General features: G+C 32.8%; 1 protein-coding gene across 7 annotated transcripts in view; it reads right to left on the minus strand.

Annotated features, from left to right (window-relative positions):
- The window catches only part of Stag1 (STAG1 cohesin complex component), a 426216-nt gene that overhangs the window by 191940 nt on the left and 211755 nt on the right, over positions 1 to 22521 (minus strand). For all 7 annotated transcript variants that reach the window (XM_063249046.1, XM_063249048.1, XM_063249043.1 and 4 more), the window contains one exon: positions 4034 to 4110. In XM_063249046.1, the coding sequence (XP_063105116.1) occupies positions 4034 to 4110 (77 nt within the window). The remainder of the gene's footprint in view (positions 1 to 4033; positions 4111 to 22521) is intronic.

Genomic DNA, 22521 nt, shown 5'->3' on the forward strand with positions numbered 1-22521 from the left:
TTGCAAGCAGGCGGTCGTGAGTTCGATGCCCGGTACCGATAAAAATGAAAAAGACAAAAAAAAAAAAAAAAAAAAAAATTAGCTTTATCACAAGTTTCTGCTATCAAGACTTTAGGCAAAAAAAAATTATTCTTTTTTTAAGTTGCACTGGAGATTGAACTCAGCTGTAGATCTTTGCAGTGAGCTACATTCCCATTATTTTTTTTATTATGAATTAATCACTGTAGGCAAGTAACACAAAAATCTCACAATTTAGGGTTAAAAAGACTAGGGCCAGAGATACAGCTTAGTCGCATGGCATCTGCTTGGCAAGCACAAGGTTGTAAGTTCGATTTCTCGTCCCCCCACCCCTCAAAAAAAAATAGTTAAGACTAAATTAATTCACTGCATACACTGGCACAAAATTTCCTGACATATGCTTACATATAAATATATGAAAATTATGTCACTTGACGTTAGGGAAACAAACCTAAGAGTTTACAAATGGAAATATAACTCTAATAATCTGAGGAAGAAATCTTAACTTCTAATGGCTGATTCTAATTTAAAAATACACACGTGCGCACACACACAGTAAACAGCCACAGGAATTTATTTATCTCTAAATTGCACTAATACTTATACAGTACTCTTGGCTATGGGCAGGTTTGCAGTGCTTTATTTATTAACAAACAATTTGTACGTTACAAAAACAGAAACAAAAGTATACCTTCAGGCATAAAACATTTTCCTATCATCTTCAGAATTCACACACATTCTTTTGGGGGGAGTCTTTTTTGAGGTGGGGTTTCATTATATGTTTCCGGCTGGCCATGAACTCACTCTGTAGCCCCGGCTGGCCTCAAATTCTCAAGAGATTCTCTTGCCTCAGCCTCCTGAGTGCTGGGATTACAGGTGTGCACCACTGCACCCAGCTTACATTCTTTCTAATGCCTTTACTATATTTTGTTTTGTTTTTTGACATTTTAAAATAATGTATTTATACCAACAAAATCTGAATGATTACAGAGAAATTGACACTGTTCTGGGTTCTCAGAATCCAAAGGTTTTAAAATATTACAAGAAAATATAATTTACAAAAACTAACGTTTCCCTTCTTGGGGAACTAAATGTCCTATTTTGAGAGGAAAAAGAAACATAATGTAGCATATTTAGAAGTATACTAGCATTTTAATCCAATTTCATGTGTGCATTTAAAGTAGCAAAATGCATAAATGATTGAAGATAAAAAGGATAATCTTAAGAGACATAATAAATAAGTCTGCTTTAAACAAATCATCATAATCTGTGCTCTTGTAGTACTGAAAGGAAAAGAACTGGCATACTGATTTTAAAAAGACTTTGGTTAGGCCACTAACTCAAACAATGAAAACATTTAGAAGTATGAAGTAAATGCCTTTTGAATAATTTCATCTATTATATAACTTTGGTAAAAATTGTTCCTTCACCATACCAAAATATTTTACAATATTCATAAACAATTTTAGGCACATCTTCCATTTCTCTGAATTTCTCATCTCTCTCTAGTTATTTAAAATATCACTACCGAAGTATTGATTTCTTGTTATCATACAATTTTATAGTTTTTTTCCCACTCACCTATTCATATATGTTAATGGTTTTAATAACTTAAAGCTTATTTTTTTAAAAAAAGAATTTTTTCCTTTAAACCAATAGTTCTCAAACTCGGTAGACATTAGAATTACTTGGTGAACTTTTTAAATTTCCTATACTCTAGTCACAAGCTTTACAAATTAATTAGAATGTCCAGGGGAAGTGAGATAGAGCCATCTCCCAGGTGTTTTTAAAGGTTAGGGAATGCTAAAGATCAGAAAACTTTGGCAGATAATAATTTAAACTCCTATATTTCTATCAAATGTTTATTGCATAGCACAATTCTTACTACTTTTTATCTATGTCTGAGTCACCTGTCTTACAAGCCAGCACAGTTGAATCGATTTTGTAACTGGTGAATAAACTTACCCATCACACGTTCATTGGTTTTATCTTCTATTGGCCATATATAAACTCTTAAATTGACAAGTGCTTTTTTGTTTGTCTGCCTTTTAGTGAAAAGTAGTGCCACAGATATATTTCAGAATCTAGATGTTTAATTTTTAAAATTAATACAGCACATACATCTTATGTTCCATACAACTCCAACGGAGTATAGGTGTGTCCCTACAACCAAAAGCATTAATAGTAGCTACTGTTTGGAGCTAGAATTGCCCTCAAGTTCAAAATGACTTGCTCCTCAGAAAGGTGTTATTGGGTGGTCTTGGAACCTGTAAGATTAATGAGAGCTCTTGGGTCACTGGGAATATGCCCTCAAAATGGATAGGGGTACTTGAACCTACCCTAAGGTTAGCATGCTCCTCCACAGGCCCAAAAATTCACCATTAATAGAGCATAAACTAGGACATCCAAAATTGTAAGCTAAAATATATCTATTGTCTTTATAATGGGTTATCTCAGATATTTTATTATAGAAATCTAACTATTTCACAAACAACATAGGGCTATCTAAACTGACTTTGAAAATTAAAACTATATGTAACCTCGTCTGAGATAACGTAAGGTTTTGCCACTAGACACTGAAAACTAAGTCTTTTTGAGCCAGGCACAGTAGCACATTCCTGTAATTGCAGCATTTGACAGGCTGTGGCAAGAGGATCCCCAAAGATTTGAAGCCAGCCTAAAGTACTCAGGGACTTCAAGGACAGCCTGAACTATACGGTAAGACCCTCTCTAAGAAAAGGAAAAGAATACTATGGCATTTCAGAGTCCTTCTGGATTATAAACCTGAAGGTTAAGAAATTGAGAGCATATATTACACATGGGTCACAACGTAGGGTTCCCCCCTACCTCTTAATGAATGTAACCAAAATAGTTGAAAGCCACTAACGGTATGTTTCTCTGAAGAAACATACTTAAATATTTTTAGTGTGAGTTGCTAGAGTAATATCTAACCAGAAAGACATCCATCCATGTGTTATCACTGTTTAAACATGGTTTTAAAATAAGTTAATCACCTGAATTTAATAATGACAAGGCTAAGTTTATCCCCCAAAAAGCTACGCTAGAAAAAAGGGCAATCTTTTAGCGTTGAAAATCAAGAAAAAAATATCTACCAGAAAATAGATATCTTAAATCAAATGATGAACATTAAAACTGGGATTCGTAGTGGCCTCGTGCATGAGTTCAGTTCGCCACATATAAAGAATTAAAACTGAAAATGTTTTCACATTTATGATCAGTGTAAGTGTTTTAGACAGTATCTCAGAGAATACAGGAAACATGATGATTATGTGAAGACAAAATAAACAAAACACATATTCTAAGTGAAAATTAGAAGGTAGAATGTGCCAAATAAAGGCTTGTATTTCACAATGTGGGGGACGGGGTGTTTGAAACCAGTGTGGTTCCATGTCAAATAATTCTGAATTAAAGATAAAAGTTTTTCTTCATTAAGATTTCTTTTCTTCTTTTTTTTTTTTTAATCAGTATCGGGGATCAAACTCATGACCGCCTGCTTGCAAGGCAGGTGCTTATGCTACTGAGCTAAACCCCCAGCCCTCTTCATTAAGATTTCTAAGAACTTTTTATATGATAGTGTCTATTGTAATTTCTAAGGCAGGTATTCTAAGTAACCCTGCTTAGATTTTTTTGGCCTGCACATCTTTTTTGTTTCCAAAGTATTTAATGGGACTAGCATTCCACAGAACAGATACATGTTGGAGATGCATTAATAAATCTAGGAATTTGAGTAACACTTCAAGAATGAATGCCAACACTCAACTTCTACCTAACACCATTAATTTTCTTTGTCCTTATCAGTCATCAATTCAATGCTACCTCAACACAATGTAATTAAATTCCTAAAGAATATTAAGTTTGGATTTAGTAGCATGGATTTTTATAAGAAGAAGAAATAATCTTGTCTAATACTGAACATCAAATCAAAACAAAAACTTGAAATCAACATATTAACCATTTAAAAGAAGGCAGTTTGACAAATATTGGAATGCTATACCTCATCAAATTCTTCAGTCATTTTTCTGATGATTTCTGCATTCTGCATATTTCGAAACATCTCTATTCTCACAGTACCTGCGAAACAACAGATTTTACAGTTAATTTTTATCTATCTCATGTTAAGCAGTAAGTTTAATCTGATCATTCTTTGAAAGTTAAATAGTCTTTTGGGTTTCATTTTTCTTGTTTAATTCTTATACCAACTATTCTAAAGAAAACTGTAAAAAAAATTTTTTTAGACAGGGTCTGGTCATATAGATTAAGATCAGCCTGGAACTCACAATGTAGCCAAGGGTGGCCTGGAACTAGTGGGAATCTTCCTGCCTCAGCCTGCCAAGTGCTAGAATTATATGAACAAACTACTACACCTGATAGAAATTCTTATTTAGAAGTTTCAAAGTTCTCTAGACTTTGCCAAACCCTGCATGTCCCATAAATTAGATAAATATCCAAAACTGTATTGAGTAAAAGAGTAAAAATACATTTACATTACAAGGAAAGGCCTTAAATATCCACTGAGGTTATAGAGACATATAACTAGGTGGCTTTGACTCTTAAATCTCCAAGGATTTCTGTAATCTCAGCACTTGTAAGGTTGATGCAGGAGGATCACCACAAGTTCAAGACCATCTTGGGCTGCACAATGAGTTTAAAGTACAGCCTGAATCATACAGTGAGACTATCTCAAAAAACCAAAAACAAACAAGAATCTCCAGGGATAAAATATGTATACCCTTACGGCTCTTTGTTATTTTACAATCAAAATGTTCTTCTGCAAATTAAAAGTAAAATATGTTCTATGACAATAAAACATTTGTTAAATCTATTTTCCCTGAACATTAAAAGTTGCTACGTAAGTTCTATGGATCAACAATCAAAGAAAAAGTTAACCCATTCCTATTTCACTCTGATATACTACTTTTTATCTCAAATTTTATTTCATCTCATATACGGCTGGATAAACTTTATCATTATGTTTATATTTAAAAAGTTGATGTTGAAAGCTTTAATTAGAAAATTAGTGTAATTCATAAAAGTTCAAAATCAACATTAGAAACAGAGAATTGTGGTCTTATAATTACCGCGTATTTTTGCCTGTTTAAATGTAAATCTTCAAGTCAAACAACTGCCAAGGTTAATACTCCATAAATCATTTTTAGAATAGTAAATACATTAAGTACCATGAATTGCTATTCCCTATATCCAAGTACAGTTGTGAGAAGGTCTAGAATGGTACTTGAGGGAAAAGAAAAAAAATTTTTTGATAAAGATTTTTCTCTCAAACATGCAAACATGGTGGCACATGCTTCTAATTCTAGCACTCAGAAGGCTGAGGCAGGAGGATCACCACATGTTAAAGGGCAGCTTGAATTACATAGTGAACCTTGTTTCAGAAAACCAAATACCAATCAATCAATAAAACACACAAACACCAAACATTTAAACAACATGGCAAATTTTGTCTTGATTTTTATCTTATGACAAAAACAGTACTGAAGGTTTTTTATATAATACAATGTAACTTTTGTCTTGCAAAGACTTTTAAAAAATAAACAGGAAACCTACATTCAATTGCTATGACAAAGTGAACTTTCTAGCAAAAATTCCTAAACATTGTGCAAATTAAACAAAATTTAAATTTTGGTCATGAATTATTTTGTTACTTTGAAGTAGATTCCCATAGATACAAACATAATTTCCAGAAGTTGTTTCCTGGCACTAATACAGACAGTACAATTGGAGCTAAATAAAGGACCACTCCTGTTTCACTCACTTGAACCTAGGAAATGTCCCAGAGACAATCCCCCACAACTTTGTCCTAAACAGGGCAAAGTTAAAAATAAAAAAGACCCAAGGAAATTGCTAAAGTTTCAGTCCAGGGTACATGTATTTTTAGATCCATCAAGTATGACCTACATGACCTTTCTTCACATGGAACATGTTAAAGATTCATACACATAGCCCGCATATCATGTATCCAATTACAATCAAGTGAATTATGGAAAAGTACATGCATCATTGACTCAGTTGTATCATATGCCCTGGAATCATATTGCCAATCATGAGCTGAAAGACTGAATGGGAGGTGCCCTAGTGAGGCACACATTTTCAATTTTTTTTTTTTTTTTATTGGTACCAGGGATTGAACTCACGACTGCCTGCTTGCAAGGCAGGCCCTTATGCCGCTGAGCTAAATCCCCAGCCCCCCGTTTTCAAATTTTAACACAACTTCTTCCATGTCTGTTCCTTTCTTTCTGCCAGTCATTGCCAGTTTTCTCCCTAATCATGCTATTTTTCCATTTCGGCTGGAATGAGGCAGCTTGCTATTTCTGGGCCTGCATTTCCCAGAAACTTTATGAAATTTAGTTGCTTTTTTTCTTTACTGCTGTGTATTTAACATCCACTTTTTTATTCATCATGCATGAAAACCTAAAACCTAGCTATAACAAAACCCCATCACCAACAGATCTTCACTGTTGATAAAATTACATTAATGAATGTTGAAACAAATGAAGTAAAATTACATTTTAAAATGATTAAAAACAAGATTGCTCAAGATCAGGTGCACATATAGAAGCTAACATCCAAAATGTTAAAAATAAATCCTTAAGGGGCTGGGGATTTAGCTCAGCGGCATAAGCGCCTGCCTTGCAAGCAGGCACTCGTGAGTTTGATCCCTGGTACCAATAAAAACGAAAAAGACAAAAAAAAAAAAAAAAAAAAAAAAAAAGAATCCTTAAGTACATGACAATACTATATTTTAAAGGATTAGAAAAAAATTTGATTTGAAATTCAGAGGTTAAACTTAAGTAAATCTGTATCTTACTAAGTCTATATTTCAACAAAACCATTACAAAGTAAATGTTCAATCATTTTCTCTCGAGTTACCAGAGAAATTAACTTTTATGTGGAAATACTAGCACTAACTATAAACCAGTGATTCTCCTCCAACTCAGGCCAAATTAACTTTCTTTCCTGTATATTTTACAATATTCCCTAGTACTTGTGAAATAAAATCTAATTGTTAATATGACAAATCTATACTTCTAACTTTAAAAATATTTACAACAAAGTATATGCTTTATTATTATGCTTAGTTACAATTTAATAGCAATTGCACATTGTAAGAATTACAAAGTTTAAAGCTTTCAAAATACCTCAATGAATACTCAATGAAACACTCATCAAGGAATAGTTTCTACCAATTTTAATTAGATTTAAGAAGTCAAAATGGATGGGATTGAGGGAGTGCCAAAAAGGAGGGAAAGAGATGAATAAAAAAGGAAAGCAAACAAAAGTAAAAAATTCAAAAGGAAAACAAGCTAGACACTATGGCCCACACTTGTTATGCCCGTTACTTAGGAGGCTGAGGTAGGCATCACAATTTTGAGACCAGTATGAAGAATGTGGCAAGATCCTGTCTCAAAAATGAAAACAAAAGGAAGAAAGGAAAGGGATGAAAAAAATTCTTAAAAGTTTGATAGTAACTTTATCACTGTCAAAAAAGAATTGGAATATTATAAGATCTGTTGGTGGGAGTGTAGACTGGTACAACCTTTGTGGAAGTCAGTCTGGAGATTTCTCAAAAAGCTGGGATTGGAAGTCCCATTTATTCCAGCTATTCCACATCTAGGCATATTCCTAGAAGAACTGAAAGCATCATACCACAGTGATATATGTGCACCCATGTTTATAGCAGCACAATTTGTAATCGCCAGATCTTGGAAACAACCCAAGTGTCCATCAACTGAGGAATGGATGAAAAAGTTGTGGTATTTCTATACAATGGAGATTACTCAGCTATAAAGAAGGATCACATTGAGATATTTATCAATAAATGGGCGCAGCTTGAGACCATACTCATAAGTGAAATAAATCCATCTCGCATGTGTGAATACCAAATAGTTTCCCTAATGTAAGTAATGATTCAAATATATAAAAATATGTGGTAATCATGATTCCCCATTATGTGGCCTTGAAGCCTTATAAAGTTTTCACTTATTAATTGGAAATGCTTTATTCTGGGCTTCTTGATATGGAAATATTTGAAGCTATAGTATATGAAGTTTTATTCAAATATTTCAAGGAAAAAGACAGACACTATGGTAACTACTATTAAGTCAGGTTATTTGGTGGTGAAGCACTAGGTTGCTGAAACAGTCATGCTTTGACCTGTATTGTTATATTGTTATGTCCTCTTTTATCTCAATCTTTCCCTTATTCATTAAAAAAATTATTTAGTTATTTTTTATGGGTTTTTTTTAAATTAAGGGGAAAAATTTTAAAAATTAGCAGGATATATAATAGTAACTTTTTTTTGATTTCCTATTAACTTGTTTTGAAGTCCTGTAATACTCCCACTATCTTGTTTTGACTGAGTAGACTCTGTTCCACTCTGTATGATAGTATCAAGTTTGAGGGTATAGGCAACTACTTTGAAGGCAATAAGATTCACTAAGATGCCCATTCTGGTTTGACTAGTGTCTCCTTTGGAAGTCCTGTAATGTTTACAATGCTTAAGTTTTATTGGTCTTGTTCTCTACTGTTTTGTTCAACTTTATAATACCTAATGAGATAGACAATTCTTTTTAAGGAAACAAGAGACATTATGGTAACCATTGTTGATAACCTTGTACTCTGTTTTTACATCATGTGCTATATCTATCCTTGGTTTTGACTGACAGCTGTGTTTTGCCATATCTGACTTTATTCTCTCCCCCCACAAAAAAGTAATAAGAACTAAGGAGTAATAAAACCCAAAATGTGTAAATTTTGTTGTAAAAAAAGAGAAGGAAAAAAAGTGCTCTAAAATATACAACAGCAAGTGTGTTTCGGGGTGTTAAATAGCTGACCATATTAATGTTTTTGGTTGGATCATTGAACACAACTGTTTGCAGTCTCACTGTTTGAATGTCCACTTTGTATGCTTTGATACTGTGACTTGAGCGACTATCTCTAAGATAATAATATGTAATCTATTAACTGGTGATTTCTTACTTTTTTTTTTTTTGTAGTTCTGTATTACTTGTACCCTTACACCACTTTGTTTTGTTTTTTCTCTTTTTCCTTTTAAATAAAATTTAAAAAAAAAGAAAAGAAAATTAAAGATATGTAGATATGAAAAACAACCAATAAAGAACCCAGGAAACTATATAAAATGTTGTATCTCACAAATTAGAATTTAAGCTGGACATAGTTGAATAGACAATAGGTAAGTGGGAAGAAAAAGCTACTGAGAAATTGTCCCAGAATGCAACACCAAATAATAAAAGTATAAGAAACAGTAATTAAGACAATGAAAAAAAAAAAGATACTAATAGCTCAGATATCACCTGCCATATTCTAGGTAGACTAAGAGAATAAAAAACTTTAAATACATTAAGATTTTTTAAATTAAAATATTATCTAGTTTACCAGACAGGTACTACATCGCAATTAACCATTTCTCCTCCTTACATTTTTAATTTTAGACACAAATTAATCAAATTAATACCAATTACAATGTTAGAGTTTACTAAAGTGAAAATATATAAGGTACACTCAGCAAATTCAAAATTCTACTGCAAAAATCTTTTGACCTAAGTAACTAACAGCAGAAACCATCTTGGAAAACACTGAAATCAAAATGAAGGGTCCTATATGCAAACTACACTGGAGATATCAGTTTACACGTAAAGGAAAACCAATCCTGTTCAAAAGTATTTCAAATAAATTTCTCTAATGACACTTTTAGTGTTTCAATATAGACTTGAGAGACAGAAGAAGATACAAAAAGGAAACTAATCAAGTACAGTGGTATCTTAAGGTTCACAAATGCAAACATTTGGCAAATTTTTGCTTTTGTTTGCAGACTCTTTTTTCCCAAATAAACATAAATGTGGCCATCGTTTCTAAAATTGTAGAACAAATTAAGTTCATGAACTGAGGTACCAATGTAATATTATTTTTCAGCTACTTTATAGTATGAATTTCCATGACTGCTATTTAAAACGGCAAAGTTTTCAAAGGTCACTTCAAAAGTCGTAAAGGGGAACAAATGGAATTCTATAACTTAGTCTGAAAAGCAATTTACTGTTTTCATATTAACCTAAACATGCACATACCAACGTCGGCATAATTTTATCATAGGATAAATAAATTTATTTTAGGTACAAAGTATGTGATATTTATACCTTAGAAGTGATTAAACCATTGCTTGTAAAGTGTACTTTAGATGCTTTGATAACCAGCCTCCAAGACATCCTATTTCCCATAATTTCTACCTCTGCTCTTCCAGCCTTAATATAATCTCACATTAACAACAGGCTGAACTTTGTGGTTATCTAACAAAGTAATGAGGTAATGATTATGTTTGACTTGAAAGCTAGATAATAAAGGTAATATATTATTGTTTTTCTCTGAGCTCTGTGAGAAACCATGTCATGAAGATACTTGGGCAGCCTACAGAGCCCTATGTCATGAGGGACTACAACTCCTGCAAATATCATGTGAATAAGGCTCTTTGGAAGAGTCCTCATAGATGAACCTTAAGATGACTTCAGCCCTTGCCCACAACTTGATTGCAATTTCATAGGAGATCTGAAGAACCAGATCTCCCAAAACTAAGCTGCTCACAAATTCTTGAACCACAAAAGAATAAACAGCTGGTGCTGTAAGTTGTTACTTTGTAAATAGTAACACAAAATTAATAAAGATTTCTTAGAAATATCACAATTTCTGGAGAAATTAGTATTTTAAAAGAATTTTAAGACTGACCATCATGAAGCAAGGCAACAGCACACACAAGATACTTAACAGATGACCACAAAGGTCCAAATGTGGACATGCATGGGAAGGGGGATGGAGCAAAGACTTAACCATAGGAAGGTAACTATGAGGAGAAGCTCATCAGATTGAATACAGTAATGGGGATGTTTAGTGACACATCAGTAACAGGGTAAAAGAACCAGGCATCTAATAAACATTTTCTAATAAGTATTTCAGCAAGCTTCCTAGTATGTCATTTTCAGTCTCTGTGTCCCGTCATCTGTTTTTTATTTTACTCCTTAAATTATTTATATGTCGGGCTTCTCATATAAGGAAAACCAATAATAAAAATCTTTGAGACTAAAAAGGGAGGAGTGAATTAAGAAAGACTACATCTCATCCTTGGTACCAATAAAAAAAAAAAAAAAGAAAGACTACATCTCAATCTTAATACTGCCTGCAGTTATGTTTTTAAACTGCTCCAAGCTTTTTCTCTACCATTAATAATGTTTTGTAATCTGAAGTTGTTAAAACAGTAGAAAACTTACTAAAGAACCTCTAAATTATATATCCATATATGACTGTATCTTTTAAGACTGAAATTACCAGAAGTTTGTTTTCTCCATGTAATCCAATACTAGGAATTTCTACTATACTTGCAGAGGCTTCTAAGCTCAACTGACCTATAGCACCCAACATAAACCATGAGAAAACAAAATAGTAAAATGCCTCAATGAATTCATAAATGCTCCAAAGAGTTCAAAGAATTTCTTGCTTCTTTATCTTATGTCTACTTTTGTCTTCTCCCTTTTAATTTTTCTACCTTCTATATATAAATTTTTTTTATTTTAACCTCTATTTCTCATTGGTTTTTCTTACTTTTACCTTTTATTTATTTATTTACACTTTAAGACTGGTTTATTTAAACCAAATAAACTGAACAAGATACACATACACAATTTTAAAAATATGAATACATTAAAACTTTACTATTTATACAAGGTAAATCTATCAACATACACAAATACTGAGTACCATATATGCCAAGGTAACAAAGTACGTAATTGACACCCAAACCATGTTTACTTCTAATATGTATTTCAATACTTTTTTACATTATAATTGTAGATTTTTCTTCTCTAGGATTAAGGGTGGTACACAATTGTTTGCTATGATATATCAATGTTCAATTTGTCCTGGACAGTAACACTATGGCTGATTTGCTTGATATCAACAATTAACAGGATCACATAATTGATGCTATTTCTGTTAGCTCACACTCCTATTATCTTTGTGATATTAATAATGCTGTAGTATATTCTCAGAGAACTTGCTTTTTGGGTTACTTATATTGCATTTGCTCCTCCCAAGGTGGAAAAGATATAGTCAGCCTCATGCAAATTATTATTACCTAACGTAAATGAAGAGATCTCCACACTAGCAACAAAGACTTTAGAATGTAAATATTCACAAAATTCATCACAAAACGAAACAAAGAAAATAACAGACACATAAGAAGAAAACAAAATGTTTCCCCAAACTCCCAACTCTACAGAATCCAATCCAGGGAGGACCAAAGGGGCAGAATACCATAAGATACTTAACAATATTACTTGGAAGGATAATAGAAGAGATGACAAAACATCAAAGAGGTATTCAGCAAATATATATATATATATATATAAAAAACTAAATGATTAACTCAAAAGATGCACGAGCTTTTAGAAGATACTAAAAGCTAGATGTGCTAAAAAATGATATAAAACATGAATGATTATTTTACCAAAGAACTAAGACTTTAAGAAAGGGTATCAAATAAAAATCCAGAAGATTAAATATAGAATCACATATGGGCAGCAAAAGTGACCAACATGAAAAAAGAATCCAACAGCTGCTAGAGCTCTCAAAGAAGGCTCATCTAACAATAATTTGAATAAGGAAAAAAATCAGAAGACAACACAAATTGCATAAAAAAATTCACTGAAATAATGGTAAAATAAGAGAAAAAGAAAAGAAATAATGGCAGAAACTTCTCAAACACAGGGAAAAAAATAAACATAAAGGTAAGTGAGACATATAGTACATGAAGTACCAAGGAACAAAAGAGACCTTCTCTGCAATCTGTTTGCACTCAGAGTACTAGAGTTCCATCACAGGGATAAAAATCTTAAAAGCTGTTAGAGAAAGGCAATGAATCACATAAAAAGGAAACCCCACTAGAATTAGAGCAGATTTCTCTACACAAGCCTTAAAGGCCAGTGGAGCTTAGAGTAAAGTGGCTCAAGTCCTAAAAGACAACTTCCAAACCCAACTTATGTATCTTACAGAATTTTCCTTCAAAACAGACAAAAATAAAGAATGCCATGAGGAGCACCTCAAGAAATTCATGACCAAATCAGCAATACAAAAAAAGTTGTCAATTATATCTTAGAAAGAGACAATGAAAACAATACCAAAAAGTCAAAAACAATGAATGTATTTGGCAGGATGAGGCTGTAAGCAGGGGGGGGGGGATCAGCAACAGAAAAATAATGCAAGACTATGTCAATATCTTTCAGTATTAACTCTCAATGTGAATGGATACCACAGAAACTATACAAATACATGAAAATTAAACTACACCCTCTTAGGTAATCACTGGGGCACAGATGAAATTAAAGAGAAATTAAAGAGGAAAAAAATGTGGTATTATACAATGGAATATTACTCAGTCATAAAGAATGATAAACTCAAGGCTTTTACAGCTTTGATGCAGCTAGAAACCATACTCACAAGTGACATAAATCAGACTTGCATGTGTAAACACCATATTGTCTTGCCAGTGAAAAAAACTGAAAGAGTAAATATGATCCAAAAGTTACAATACATATAGTAACAAGGAAAGAACCTGCTAAAATGGAAATTATATTGTTTGGTCCATCTTGCATGCCTGTATCTGGTAATCTGAGCAATTACTTTGAAGATAACAATATATGGGCTGGGGATTTACCTCAGAGGCATAAGCGCCTGCCTTACAAGTGTACAGTCGTGAGTTCGACCCCTAGTACCAAAAAAAAAAAAAAAATAGTTTATATATATATATATATATATATATATATACACACACACACACACACACACACACATATATATATATATATAAACAATATACAATATAATAACGATTGTTAAATTCCTATCATCTTGTTTTGAAATCCTATATCACAACTGATTTTTGTGGTTGTTGTCATTCTGCTTTTGTTGTTTTTTGGCTGTTTGCTTCTTAAGTTTTCTGTTTTTCTTTAAAATGAAAAAGAAGAGGAAGAAATTATAAAGTATGTGCAATAAAATGACAATGGCATGACAATATATTAGAACCTATGGAACACAATGAAAACAGTCCTATAACATTTAATTTCCATGTAAGGAAAATAAAACAAGGTCATGTTAGTAACCTAATGACATATATCTCAGGGTCTTGAAAAAATAAGAACAATCCACACAAAGCTAATATAAGAAAAACTACAAAGAATCAATGAAATAAAGAGCTGGTTCTTTGCAAGATTACATAAAAGAAAAACTAATAGCTAGTATTATCAAAATAAAGAAAGAAAAGACCCAAATCCATACAATTACAAAATAAAAAAGGTGAAATCACAACGGGTTCTACTAAACTATAGGTATCTACGGCACTCTTATAAAATGGAAAATACAGAATAAAAGGACAAATTCCCAGATGAATGACAAAAGCTGAATGACAGAAGCTGAATCAGGAAGACGAAAAACAATATTGAATAATCCAGTATGAGTGAATGAGATTGAAAAAGAAAACATTTACCAAATAAGAAAACTACAGTTGTGGAGGGATTCACTGCTAAATTTTATAATAATTTACTCCTCAAATTCTGTAATAAAATTGAAAGGGAAGCAGTACTACTAAAGTCATTCTTGGAAGTATGCATTTGATTCTGATATCAAAACCAGAAACAGACACAACCAAAAAGGAGAACTAGGAGATAATCTCTTTAATAAACACAGATGTAAAAATTCTCAGTAAGATACTGACAAGCTGACTGTACTAAATCATCAAGATCAGATACCATGACCAATTAAGATTCATTCCAGACAAGTGATGATTCAACATATACAAATTCATAAATGTAATATACTACATAAAAGAAGCAAAACAAAACAAAAAAATTGTATAACCATCTCAATACCTGCAGAGAAAGCATTTGATAAAATATAACCTCTATTCATTATGCAAACCGGCATAGAAGGTCTCTATGGCAAGTCTAATAAAAGTCATCTATGACAAAACAACAGTCAATCTCTCTTCTCTCTCTGTTTCTCTCTCTCTCTCTCCCTCTCTCTCTTTCCCTCTCCAAATGAACAAAAGCTGAAAGTCCTCCCTCTAAAATCAGTAACAAGACAAGGATGCCCGCTACCACTCCCATTCAATATAGTTGTTTGAACATTGGCCAAAACAGTTAGACAAGACAGAAATAGAAGGGATATTGTAAGCAAGGAAAAAATTATTTGCATGTGACACGATTATACATAAAGAAAATTCCCTGAACTCCACCAAAGTATTCCCACAATAATCAATAATATAAAGTCAACATTCAATAGTATTCCTATACAACAACCACAAATTCACTGGAAGGGAAACTAAAAAAGAACACAAGAATGAAACTAACTAAGAAAGTGAAGACCTCTACAAAGAAACTAGAGTACTCTGAAAAAGATGGAAGAGGATATCAGAAAATGGAAAGAAACTCCTCCTGAAAAGGCAGAGCTAAAATAGTCGAAAATAGCTGCACTTCTGAAACTGTTATTCAGATTTAACACAACTGCAATTAAAATAAGAACAGCATTCCTCGCAGAACTAGAGAAACAAACACTCAAATTCATATGAAACCAGAAGACATCTAGAATAACAAAAGCAATTCTGAGCAACAAGGGCAATGGAGGGGTCATCATAATCTCAGACTTCAGGTTATACTGTAAACCTTCTATGATAAAAAGAGCAAGAGATTGGCAAAAACCAAAAACAAAAAAACCCTAAAAAACAAAAACCACAAGACTTGCACGTCAGTGAAATAGGGAACACAAGTACCTTCAGGCAGACTTAGCTAGCTTATCTTTGACAAAGAGGCCAAATTCTTATAGTGGAGGAAAGGTAGTCTCTTTAATAAATGGTTCTAGGAGAACTGATTATGCACATGCCACAAATTGAATCCATACCTGTATGTCTCAACAGGCACTAAAGTAAACTAAAAAATGCATCAAAGATGTAAACACCAGAACAAAAACACTATGCTAGAATACAAAAAGGTAAAAATCTTGAACACACAAACAGATATACACAAAGACTTGCTTAATGGAACCCCAGTTATCCAAAAAGTAATACTAAGAATCAACAAATGGGAATCACACTGAATAAACATGTACTTGCACAGCAAAGGAAACTAACAACAGAATGAAGAAACAACCTACAAAATGGGGAAAAAAAATTGCCAGCTACTCCTCCTCAAACAAAGGACTAATATCTAAAATATATAAAGAACTCAAAATAATTACACAACCCAAATTTAAAGATCTGATCAAAATATGGGCTACTGGAATGAAAACACTTCTCATAAGTACAAATGACCAACGAATACATAAAAGTAATGTTCAACATCTTTGATAAGTGGGGAAATATAACTTAAAATAACACTGAGATTCTATCTTTCTCCAGAAAGAATAGCTATTTTCAAGAAGTCAAAATTTAACATACTGGAAAAGCTGTGGGTAAAAAGGAACCCTTTTGTAATGTTGGTGCCAATGTAAACTAGTACAAACACTATGGAAATCAGTATGGAGATTCTTCAAAACACTAAAATAGAAAGCATTCTATCAAATTATTCCCCTTCTAATATCTTTCTAAAAGAATGAAACACAGCATAGAAGAGCAATGCATGTATACTCATATTTATGGCAATCCAACTCATAATGGTTACATCTTGGAAGGAGCCTGTATTTCCATCAAAAGGTGACTGGAAAAAGAAATATGGCATTTATACAAAATGGAGTATTACTCTGCCACAAAGAAGGATAAAATTGAGTCATGGATGCCCCTTCAGACTGTAATGTTAAAGGAAATAAACATAATATTAAATCTTGCATGGCTTTTCTTTTCTGAGGAACTAAATTATAAATACTGAACAAAATTAAAGATACATAATGAGAAACATGAAAATGTCTTTCCCCAAAGTGAATGGGACTAAGAGATAGAGGAAAAAGCGAAGGAGGGAGAAATCAGAAGAGGAAAATGTGATGAAAATATAAATTTGTTATATACATGGACCAACTCATTTCACTGTAATCATTATGTAGAGCATATATGTACATAATGATTATGTAAATAAATATCAATAAAATGCCTATCTGCTATCTTAGCTCTACTGTTCAATAATGTAAGACAGGAAGCATTTCTCAGACTACGTCAAATGGATTAAATATCTACAAACCTTCTGAAAATATAGGAAAATTTGTACCCAGGGTACTTTTGCAAATAAAGTCTCAACATTCTTAGGTATTTAAAGGAATCTGATAATTCAAAAGGACAATAATTATCTATTATAGAAAAATATTAACCAAATAATCTGACCATTTAGAACTGAAGGGAAACTAGGCATAGTGACTCACAACTTTTTACAACACACAGGAGGCAGAGGCAGGAAGATAACTGTGAGCTGAAAGCTAGTTAGGACACACAGACCTGTCTTAAAAACTGGGAAGGGAAAAAGAGAAAGAGAGAGAGAAGGGGGAAAAATGGTTATGATAACTCAGTGGAATCCTGAAAAGACTTTTCCCATTCACAGAACAATACAGAAAATGAAAGGCTGATGGATGAAGAGAAGAAATAACTGAATTCTTTCAAATAAAGAAGAATTATGTTTCATTTCTTTTTTTTTTTTTAACTTTTTATTGGTACTTGGAATCGAACTCACGACCGTCTGCTTGCAAGACAGGTGCTTATGCCGTTGAGCTAAATCCCAGCCCCAGGAAGAATTATGCTTCATTTCTAAGTAGCAAACAAAAAGGACAAAGGAATTTGAAATTGTCCATGTTAGCGAGATCCTTAAATAACAGAACAACCATTTTCATTTTTCAAGTACCTTATTATAAAATATTGTATATATAACTCCAATTACATAACTTAAGATAGTACAGAACTTTCTTTTCAAATTGCACATAAATAACCACATTACCATTCCTTTAACTTGTGCTTCAAGGTTTTTCTAGTCCAGTCCCAAATAACCTCATGTACACTGACTTAAAAGTTTCTCGCACAATTTTTTTTCATGAGTCCCTAAGTCACTGCCACCTTATCTTTGGCACAGAATAACTGCCTATTTTACCAAATGTTTCTTTGATCGATAAGAATAAAACTAAATGGCAGGGTCAGTATGTTAGTGTCAAGGAATTTTTCTTAACTAGATTTCCATAAAATTCTTTAAAAAACCACAACTTCGTTTTAGCATGATTTTCAACAAGAAGTTACAAACATGATATGAAGTCCTCACAAGACACCTACTTAAGCTAATTGTTACTTTCTAACAGTGTGGCAATACTGGTAACACTATTGATAACTGAAACCCATACTTCATTGCTATTTCCTTTGTTGTTACCTAAAGTCATTCTGTTTCCTAGTATTGCATGCAAATTTATCAGAAAATGTGTTTTTTAATGCCTGTTTAGTTCTTCTATACTATACTCACTTAGCCGTAAAAATATATGCATTTTATTTAAGTCAACGGATTTTTAGGCGTATAATATTAACCACTTGCATAATATTGTTTAGCAGACCTTATAACTCATCTATCTACCTGACTATCTTCTTTCTATTCTGTTTCTGTGAATTACAAAGATCCTATGAGTAGAAACTTTGAGGGGCTGGGGGTTTAGCTCAGCGGCATAAGCACCTGCCTTGCAAGCAGGTGGTCGTGAGTTCGATCCCTGGTACCGATAAAAATGAAAAAGACAAAAAAAAAAAAAAAAAAAAAAAAGGTATTTATGGGGGCTGGGGATTTAGCTCAGCGGCATAAGCATCTGCCTTGTGAGCAGGTGGTTGTGAGTTCAATCCCCAGTACTGGTTAAAAAAAAAAAAGAAAAAGAAAAAAAAAAGAAACTTTGACTGCCTTATGCTCCAGGTTCATCTGCTTTGTTATTTGTGAAATACTGCAGGTTTCTCTCAAGGGTCGATAATATTATACGTGTATATACTACATTGCTTTATCCATACTTCCTCTGACAGACACTAAGTTTCATAATTTGGCTACAGTGAATAATGCTGAAATGAAACTGGGAATATAGACTCTCTTGTTAAAACAGGGATTTCATTTACTTAACTATGTTCCACACAGTGAGACTGCTGAACCACGGCAGCTTTATTTTCAATTTTTAAGGCCTTTCTGGTGTTTTCCATAGCTGCTGTACCACTTTCCATTCCAATCGAAAGTATACAGTGTTCCAATATGTCCACATCTTTGTCAATACTTGCCTTTTTTTTTTTATTGGTAACAGCTATCCTAAGAGACATGAGCATAATATCTGAGCTTTTGATTTGCACTTCCTTGATGAGTAACACTGAGCATCTTTTCATATTCCTGTATAAAATATCTATATGTCTTCTTTACACAGATAGCTGTCCAAGTTCTTTGGCTACACTGTAATTAAGTTGTTAGGTTTTCTACCACCAAGCTATAGGATTTCTTTGTATACTTTTAACATTAGCTCATGGTGTGATACAGAGTTTGCAAATACTTGGATCTATCCTATGGGCTGCCACTTCATTTTGTTGACTGCTCCTTTGCTATGTATGATTTTAGTTTGATACAGTCTCACTTGTCTGTTTTTTCTTTTATTGCTTGTGATTTGGATATAATGTCTATGACATCACTGTCAAGAAAAATGTCAGGAGGCTTTCTTCCTATGTTTTCTGATAGCAGTTTTATAATTTCTTGTCATACATGCAAGTATGCAATCTATGTTGAGTTGTTTTTTGTGTGTGGCATAAAATTGTCAACTCCCATTCTTTCGCATGAGGCTATTCAGTTGTTTCAATACCATTTATAGAAGATAATGAGTTTCCCCATGTTTTAAAAAGAAATAATAGGCTGAGCACATAGCTTGGCAGCATAAGCACCTGCCTGGCAAGGTCAAGGTCCTGAGTTCAATTCCGGATACCAAAATAAAGAAATTAATTAAATACAATAAGTAAAAAGAGGCAATACCTCAGACTTGCTTTTCAATTAACTAAAACTATAGTATAACAAACATATATACATACATATTGAAAGTTTTAAAACAACAGAATATACAATTTGAGATTACTTAAACTTTTCCCCGCTTCCTATTTCTCTCTTATGTTTTGCTCTTTATTTGTGTATATATAGTGTTTCTTGTAAAAAAGAAACCATGTGCTATTTAAACTTATGGGTCTGAATTATTTTACTTAGCATTCTCAAGGTACATCAATCTACTCACAAATGCCTCGTTTATCAGCCTAGTACTCCACTGTATGTAAGTACCACATTTTCCTTATCCTTTCATTTGCTGATGGACTCATACACTGCTTTCAAGATATAGATACTATAAATTGTCCTACAAACAAAGAGTATGTACCATCCCTATAATAGGATTATTTTAACTCTTTTTTAGTAAGATACCTTGGAAGGGAATAGCTGAGTGAAATGAAATTTCTACTTTTAGTTTTTGAATAATCTCCATATTGATTTCCATAGTGACTATACTAGTTTATATCCCCACTAACAGAAGAGTAGGGTTCCTTTTACCCTATATGCTTACTAGCATTGGTTATTTTTAGATTTTTTAAAAAATGATAGTCTTTCTGGGATTAGATGGTATTTCAGTGTAGTTTTAATTTGTATTTATCTGATCATCAGATGATGAGCATTTTTTTATGTATTTATTGACTATACTTCCTCTGAGAAGTATATATTTATTTCAGTTGTCCATTTTTAGACTGAATCTTTTAATTAGTGGAGGAGTCTGGCTTTTTTCTTATTTTCCCATTTGTGTATCCCTGACAACCACCATGAACATTAGTTCACTGCGTATGCTTTTGGTCTCTGTGTTCTGTGGAACTAGTCTGTAGGTCTATCTTAATGTCAGTACCACATTGACTTAATTAGCTGCAGCTTTGTAATATTTAGGGCATGGATTTGATGGGACAGAATCCAAGGCCAAAAAAAGCATGTGCTTTACTACTAAATATATCTACAGGTCTTACAACGTACTTTGAAATCAGGGAAAATAGTGCCTTTGCATTTATCCTCCCTTTTCCTGTCTGTTCTTATTCTACATGAGTCCACTGATATATGTATGCCCCCGGGGAAAAATACCTTTGGAATTCAGATACAAATTACATCGAATAAGGAGCTCATTTTGGGACATATGAAAATTTAAACAATGTTAAGTCTTCAAATCCCTAAACATAACATTTATTACTCTTCTTTGATTTTTCTTAACGGTCCTTTATATGTTTTCAATGTCTCTAACTTCCTTAGTTGACTCCTAAATCCTTCATACTTTTTGACATGATTGTAAACAGAACTGTTTTCCTAATTTCATCTTCAGATAAGTCTACTGAAACTGTTGTCTGGCCATTAAAATTTCCCTAATTTAAACACATACCATAATCATGTTTCTTCCTTTCTGACCAAGATGTCTTGTATTTATTGTGTTTGCCTACATGCTCTGAACAGATTAGTAGTACACAGAATACAACAGTGAGAGTGGATATTCACATTGGATTCCTGGAATTAACTTTTCATTGCCAAGTTATATTAGCAGTGATCTTTACATATAAAGCGATTATTCCTTCAAGATAACATACCTGTACTCCTAGTTTATTGAGAGGTGCATTTTTTAGTCAATATTTAAAGGGTAAATTTTATCAAAACTCCTCATGTACTGACATGAAGATATGAATTTTATCTTTCATTAGGTTATTATGGCATAACATAACTGATTTTGTATGTTGAGCAATACTTGAAATCTACAGATAAACTCCATCTGGCCCTGATATACAACCAGGTTAATAATGCTAAATTTGGTGTGCCATTTTTTTATGAGAATTTTTTACATATGAATTTAGCAGAGATATTAGTCTGTAGTTTCTTGTGATGTATTTTGTTCTGCAATTGAGATAATGCTGCCTTCATGAGATAAGTTAGAAGTGTAAGATTGAAAATAACTGCTGTTGATTGTTCTGTGAATGGAAGAATTTATCAAGTGAAACCATTTGGTCTTGAGTTTTTCTTTTCTGAAAGTTTTTAATGACTAATTCAATCTCCCTAATGGTTATATGTCTGTCCAGATTTTCAAATTATTTAGAAGTCACTCATGTGATTATGTGTGTTTCTAGGAATATACCTACTTCTTCTAGATTGTCCAATTAATTCGTGTATGGTTCGCTCAAGGTAGTCTTTTCTGAGAGGTTTTATTTCTGTGGCATGAGTTATAATGTCTCCTGTTTCATTTGACTTCAAATTTTATTAGTTTTTTTAAAGAGAATAAAACCAAACCAAATCAAACAGAATAAAGTTAATCAGAACAGCACAATGAAAGTGATACAAGACTTCAAAATAAGAGAATAGGGAATTAACAATGGCTATCATAATGTCTCATTTTCTTCAAAATAGCTGTTCATAACCTCACAGACATAATAAAAGCAAGCAAACAAAC

The sequence above is a fragment of the Cavia porcellus genome, unplaced genomic scaffold (genome assembly GCF_034190915.1).
Source record: "Cavia porcellus strain 051 isolate PalLab524CR breed Dunkin Hartley unplaced genomic scaffold, mCavPor4.1 scaffold_5, whole genome shotgun sequence".
NCBI classification, from domain to species: Eukaryota; Metazoa; Chordata; class Mammalia; order Rodentia; family Caviidae; genus Cavia; species Cavia porcellus.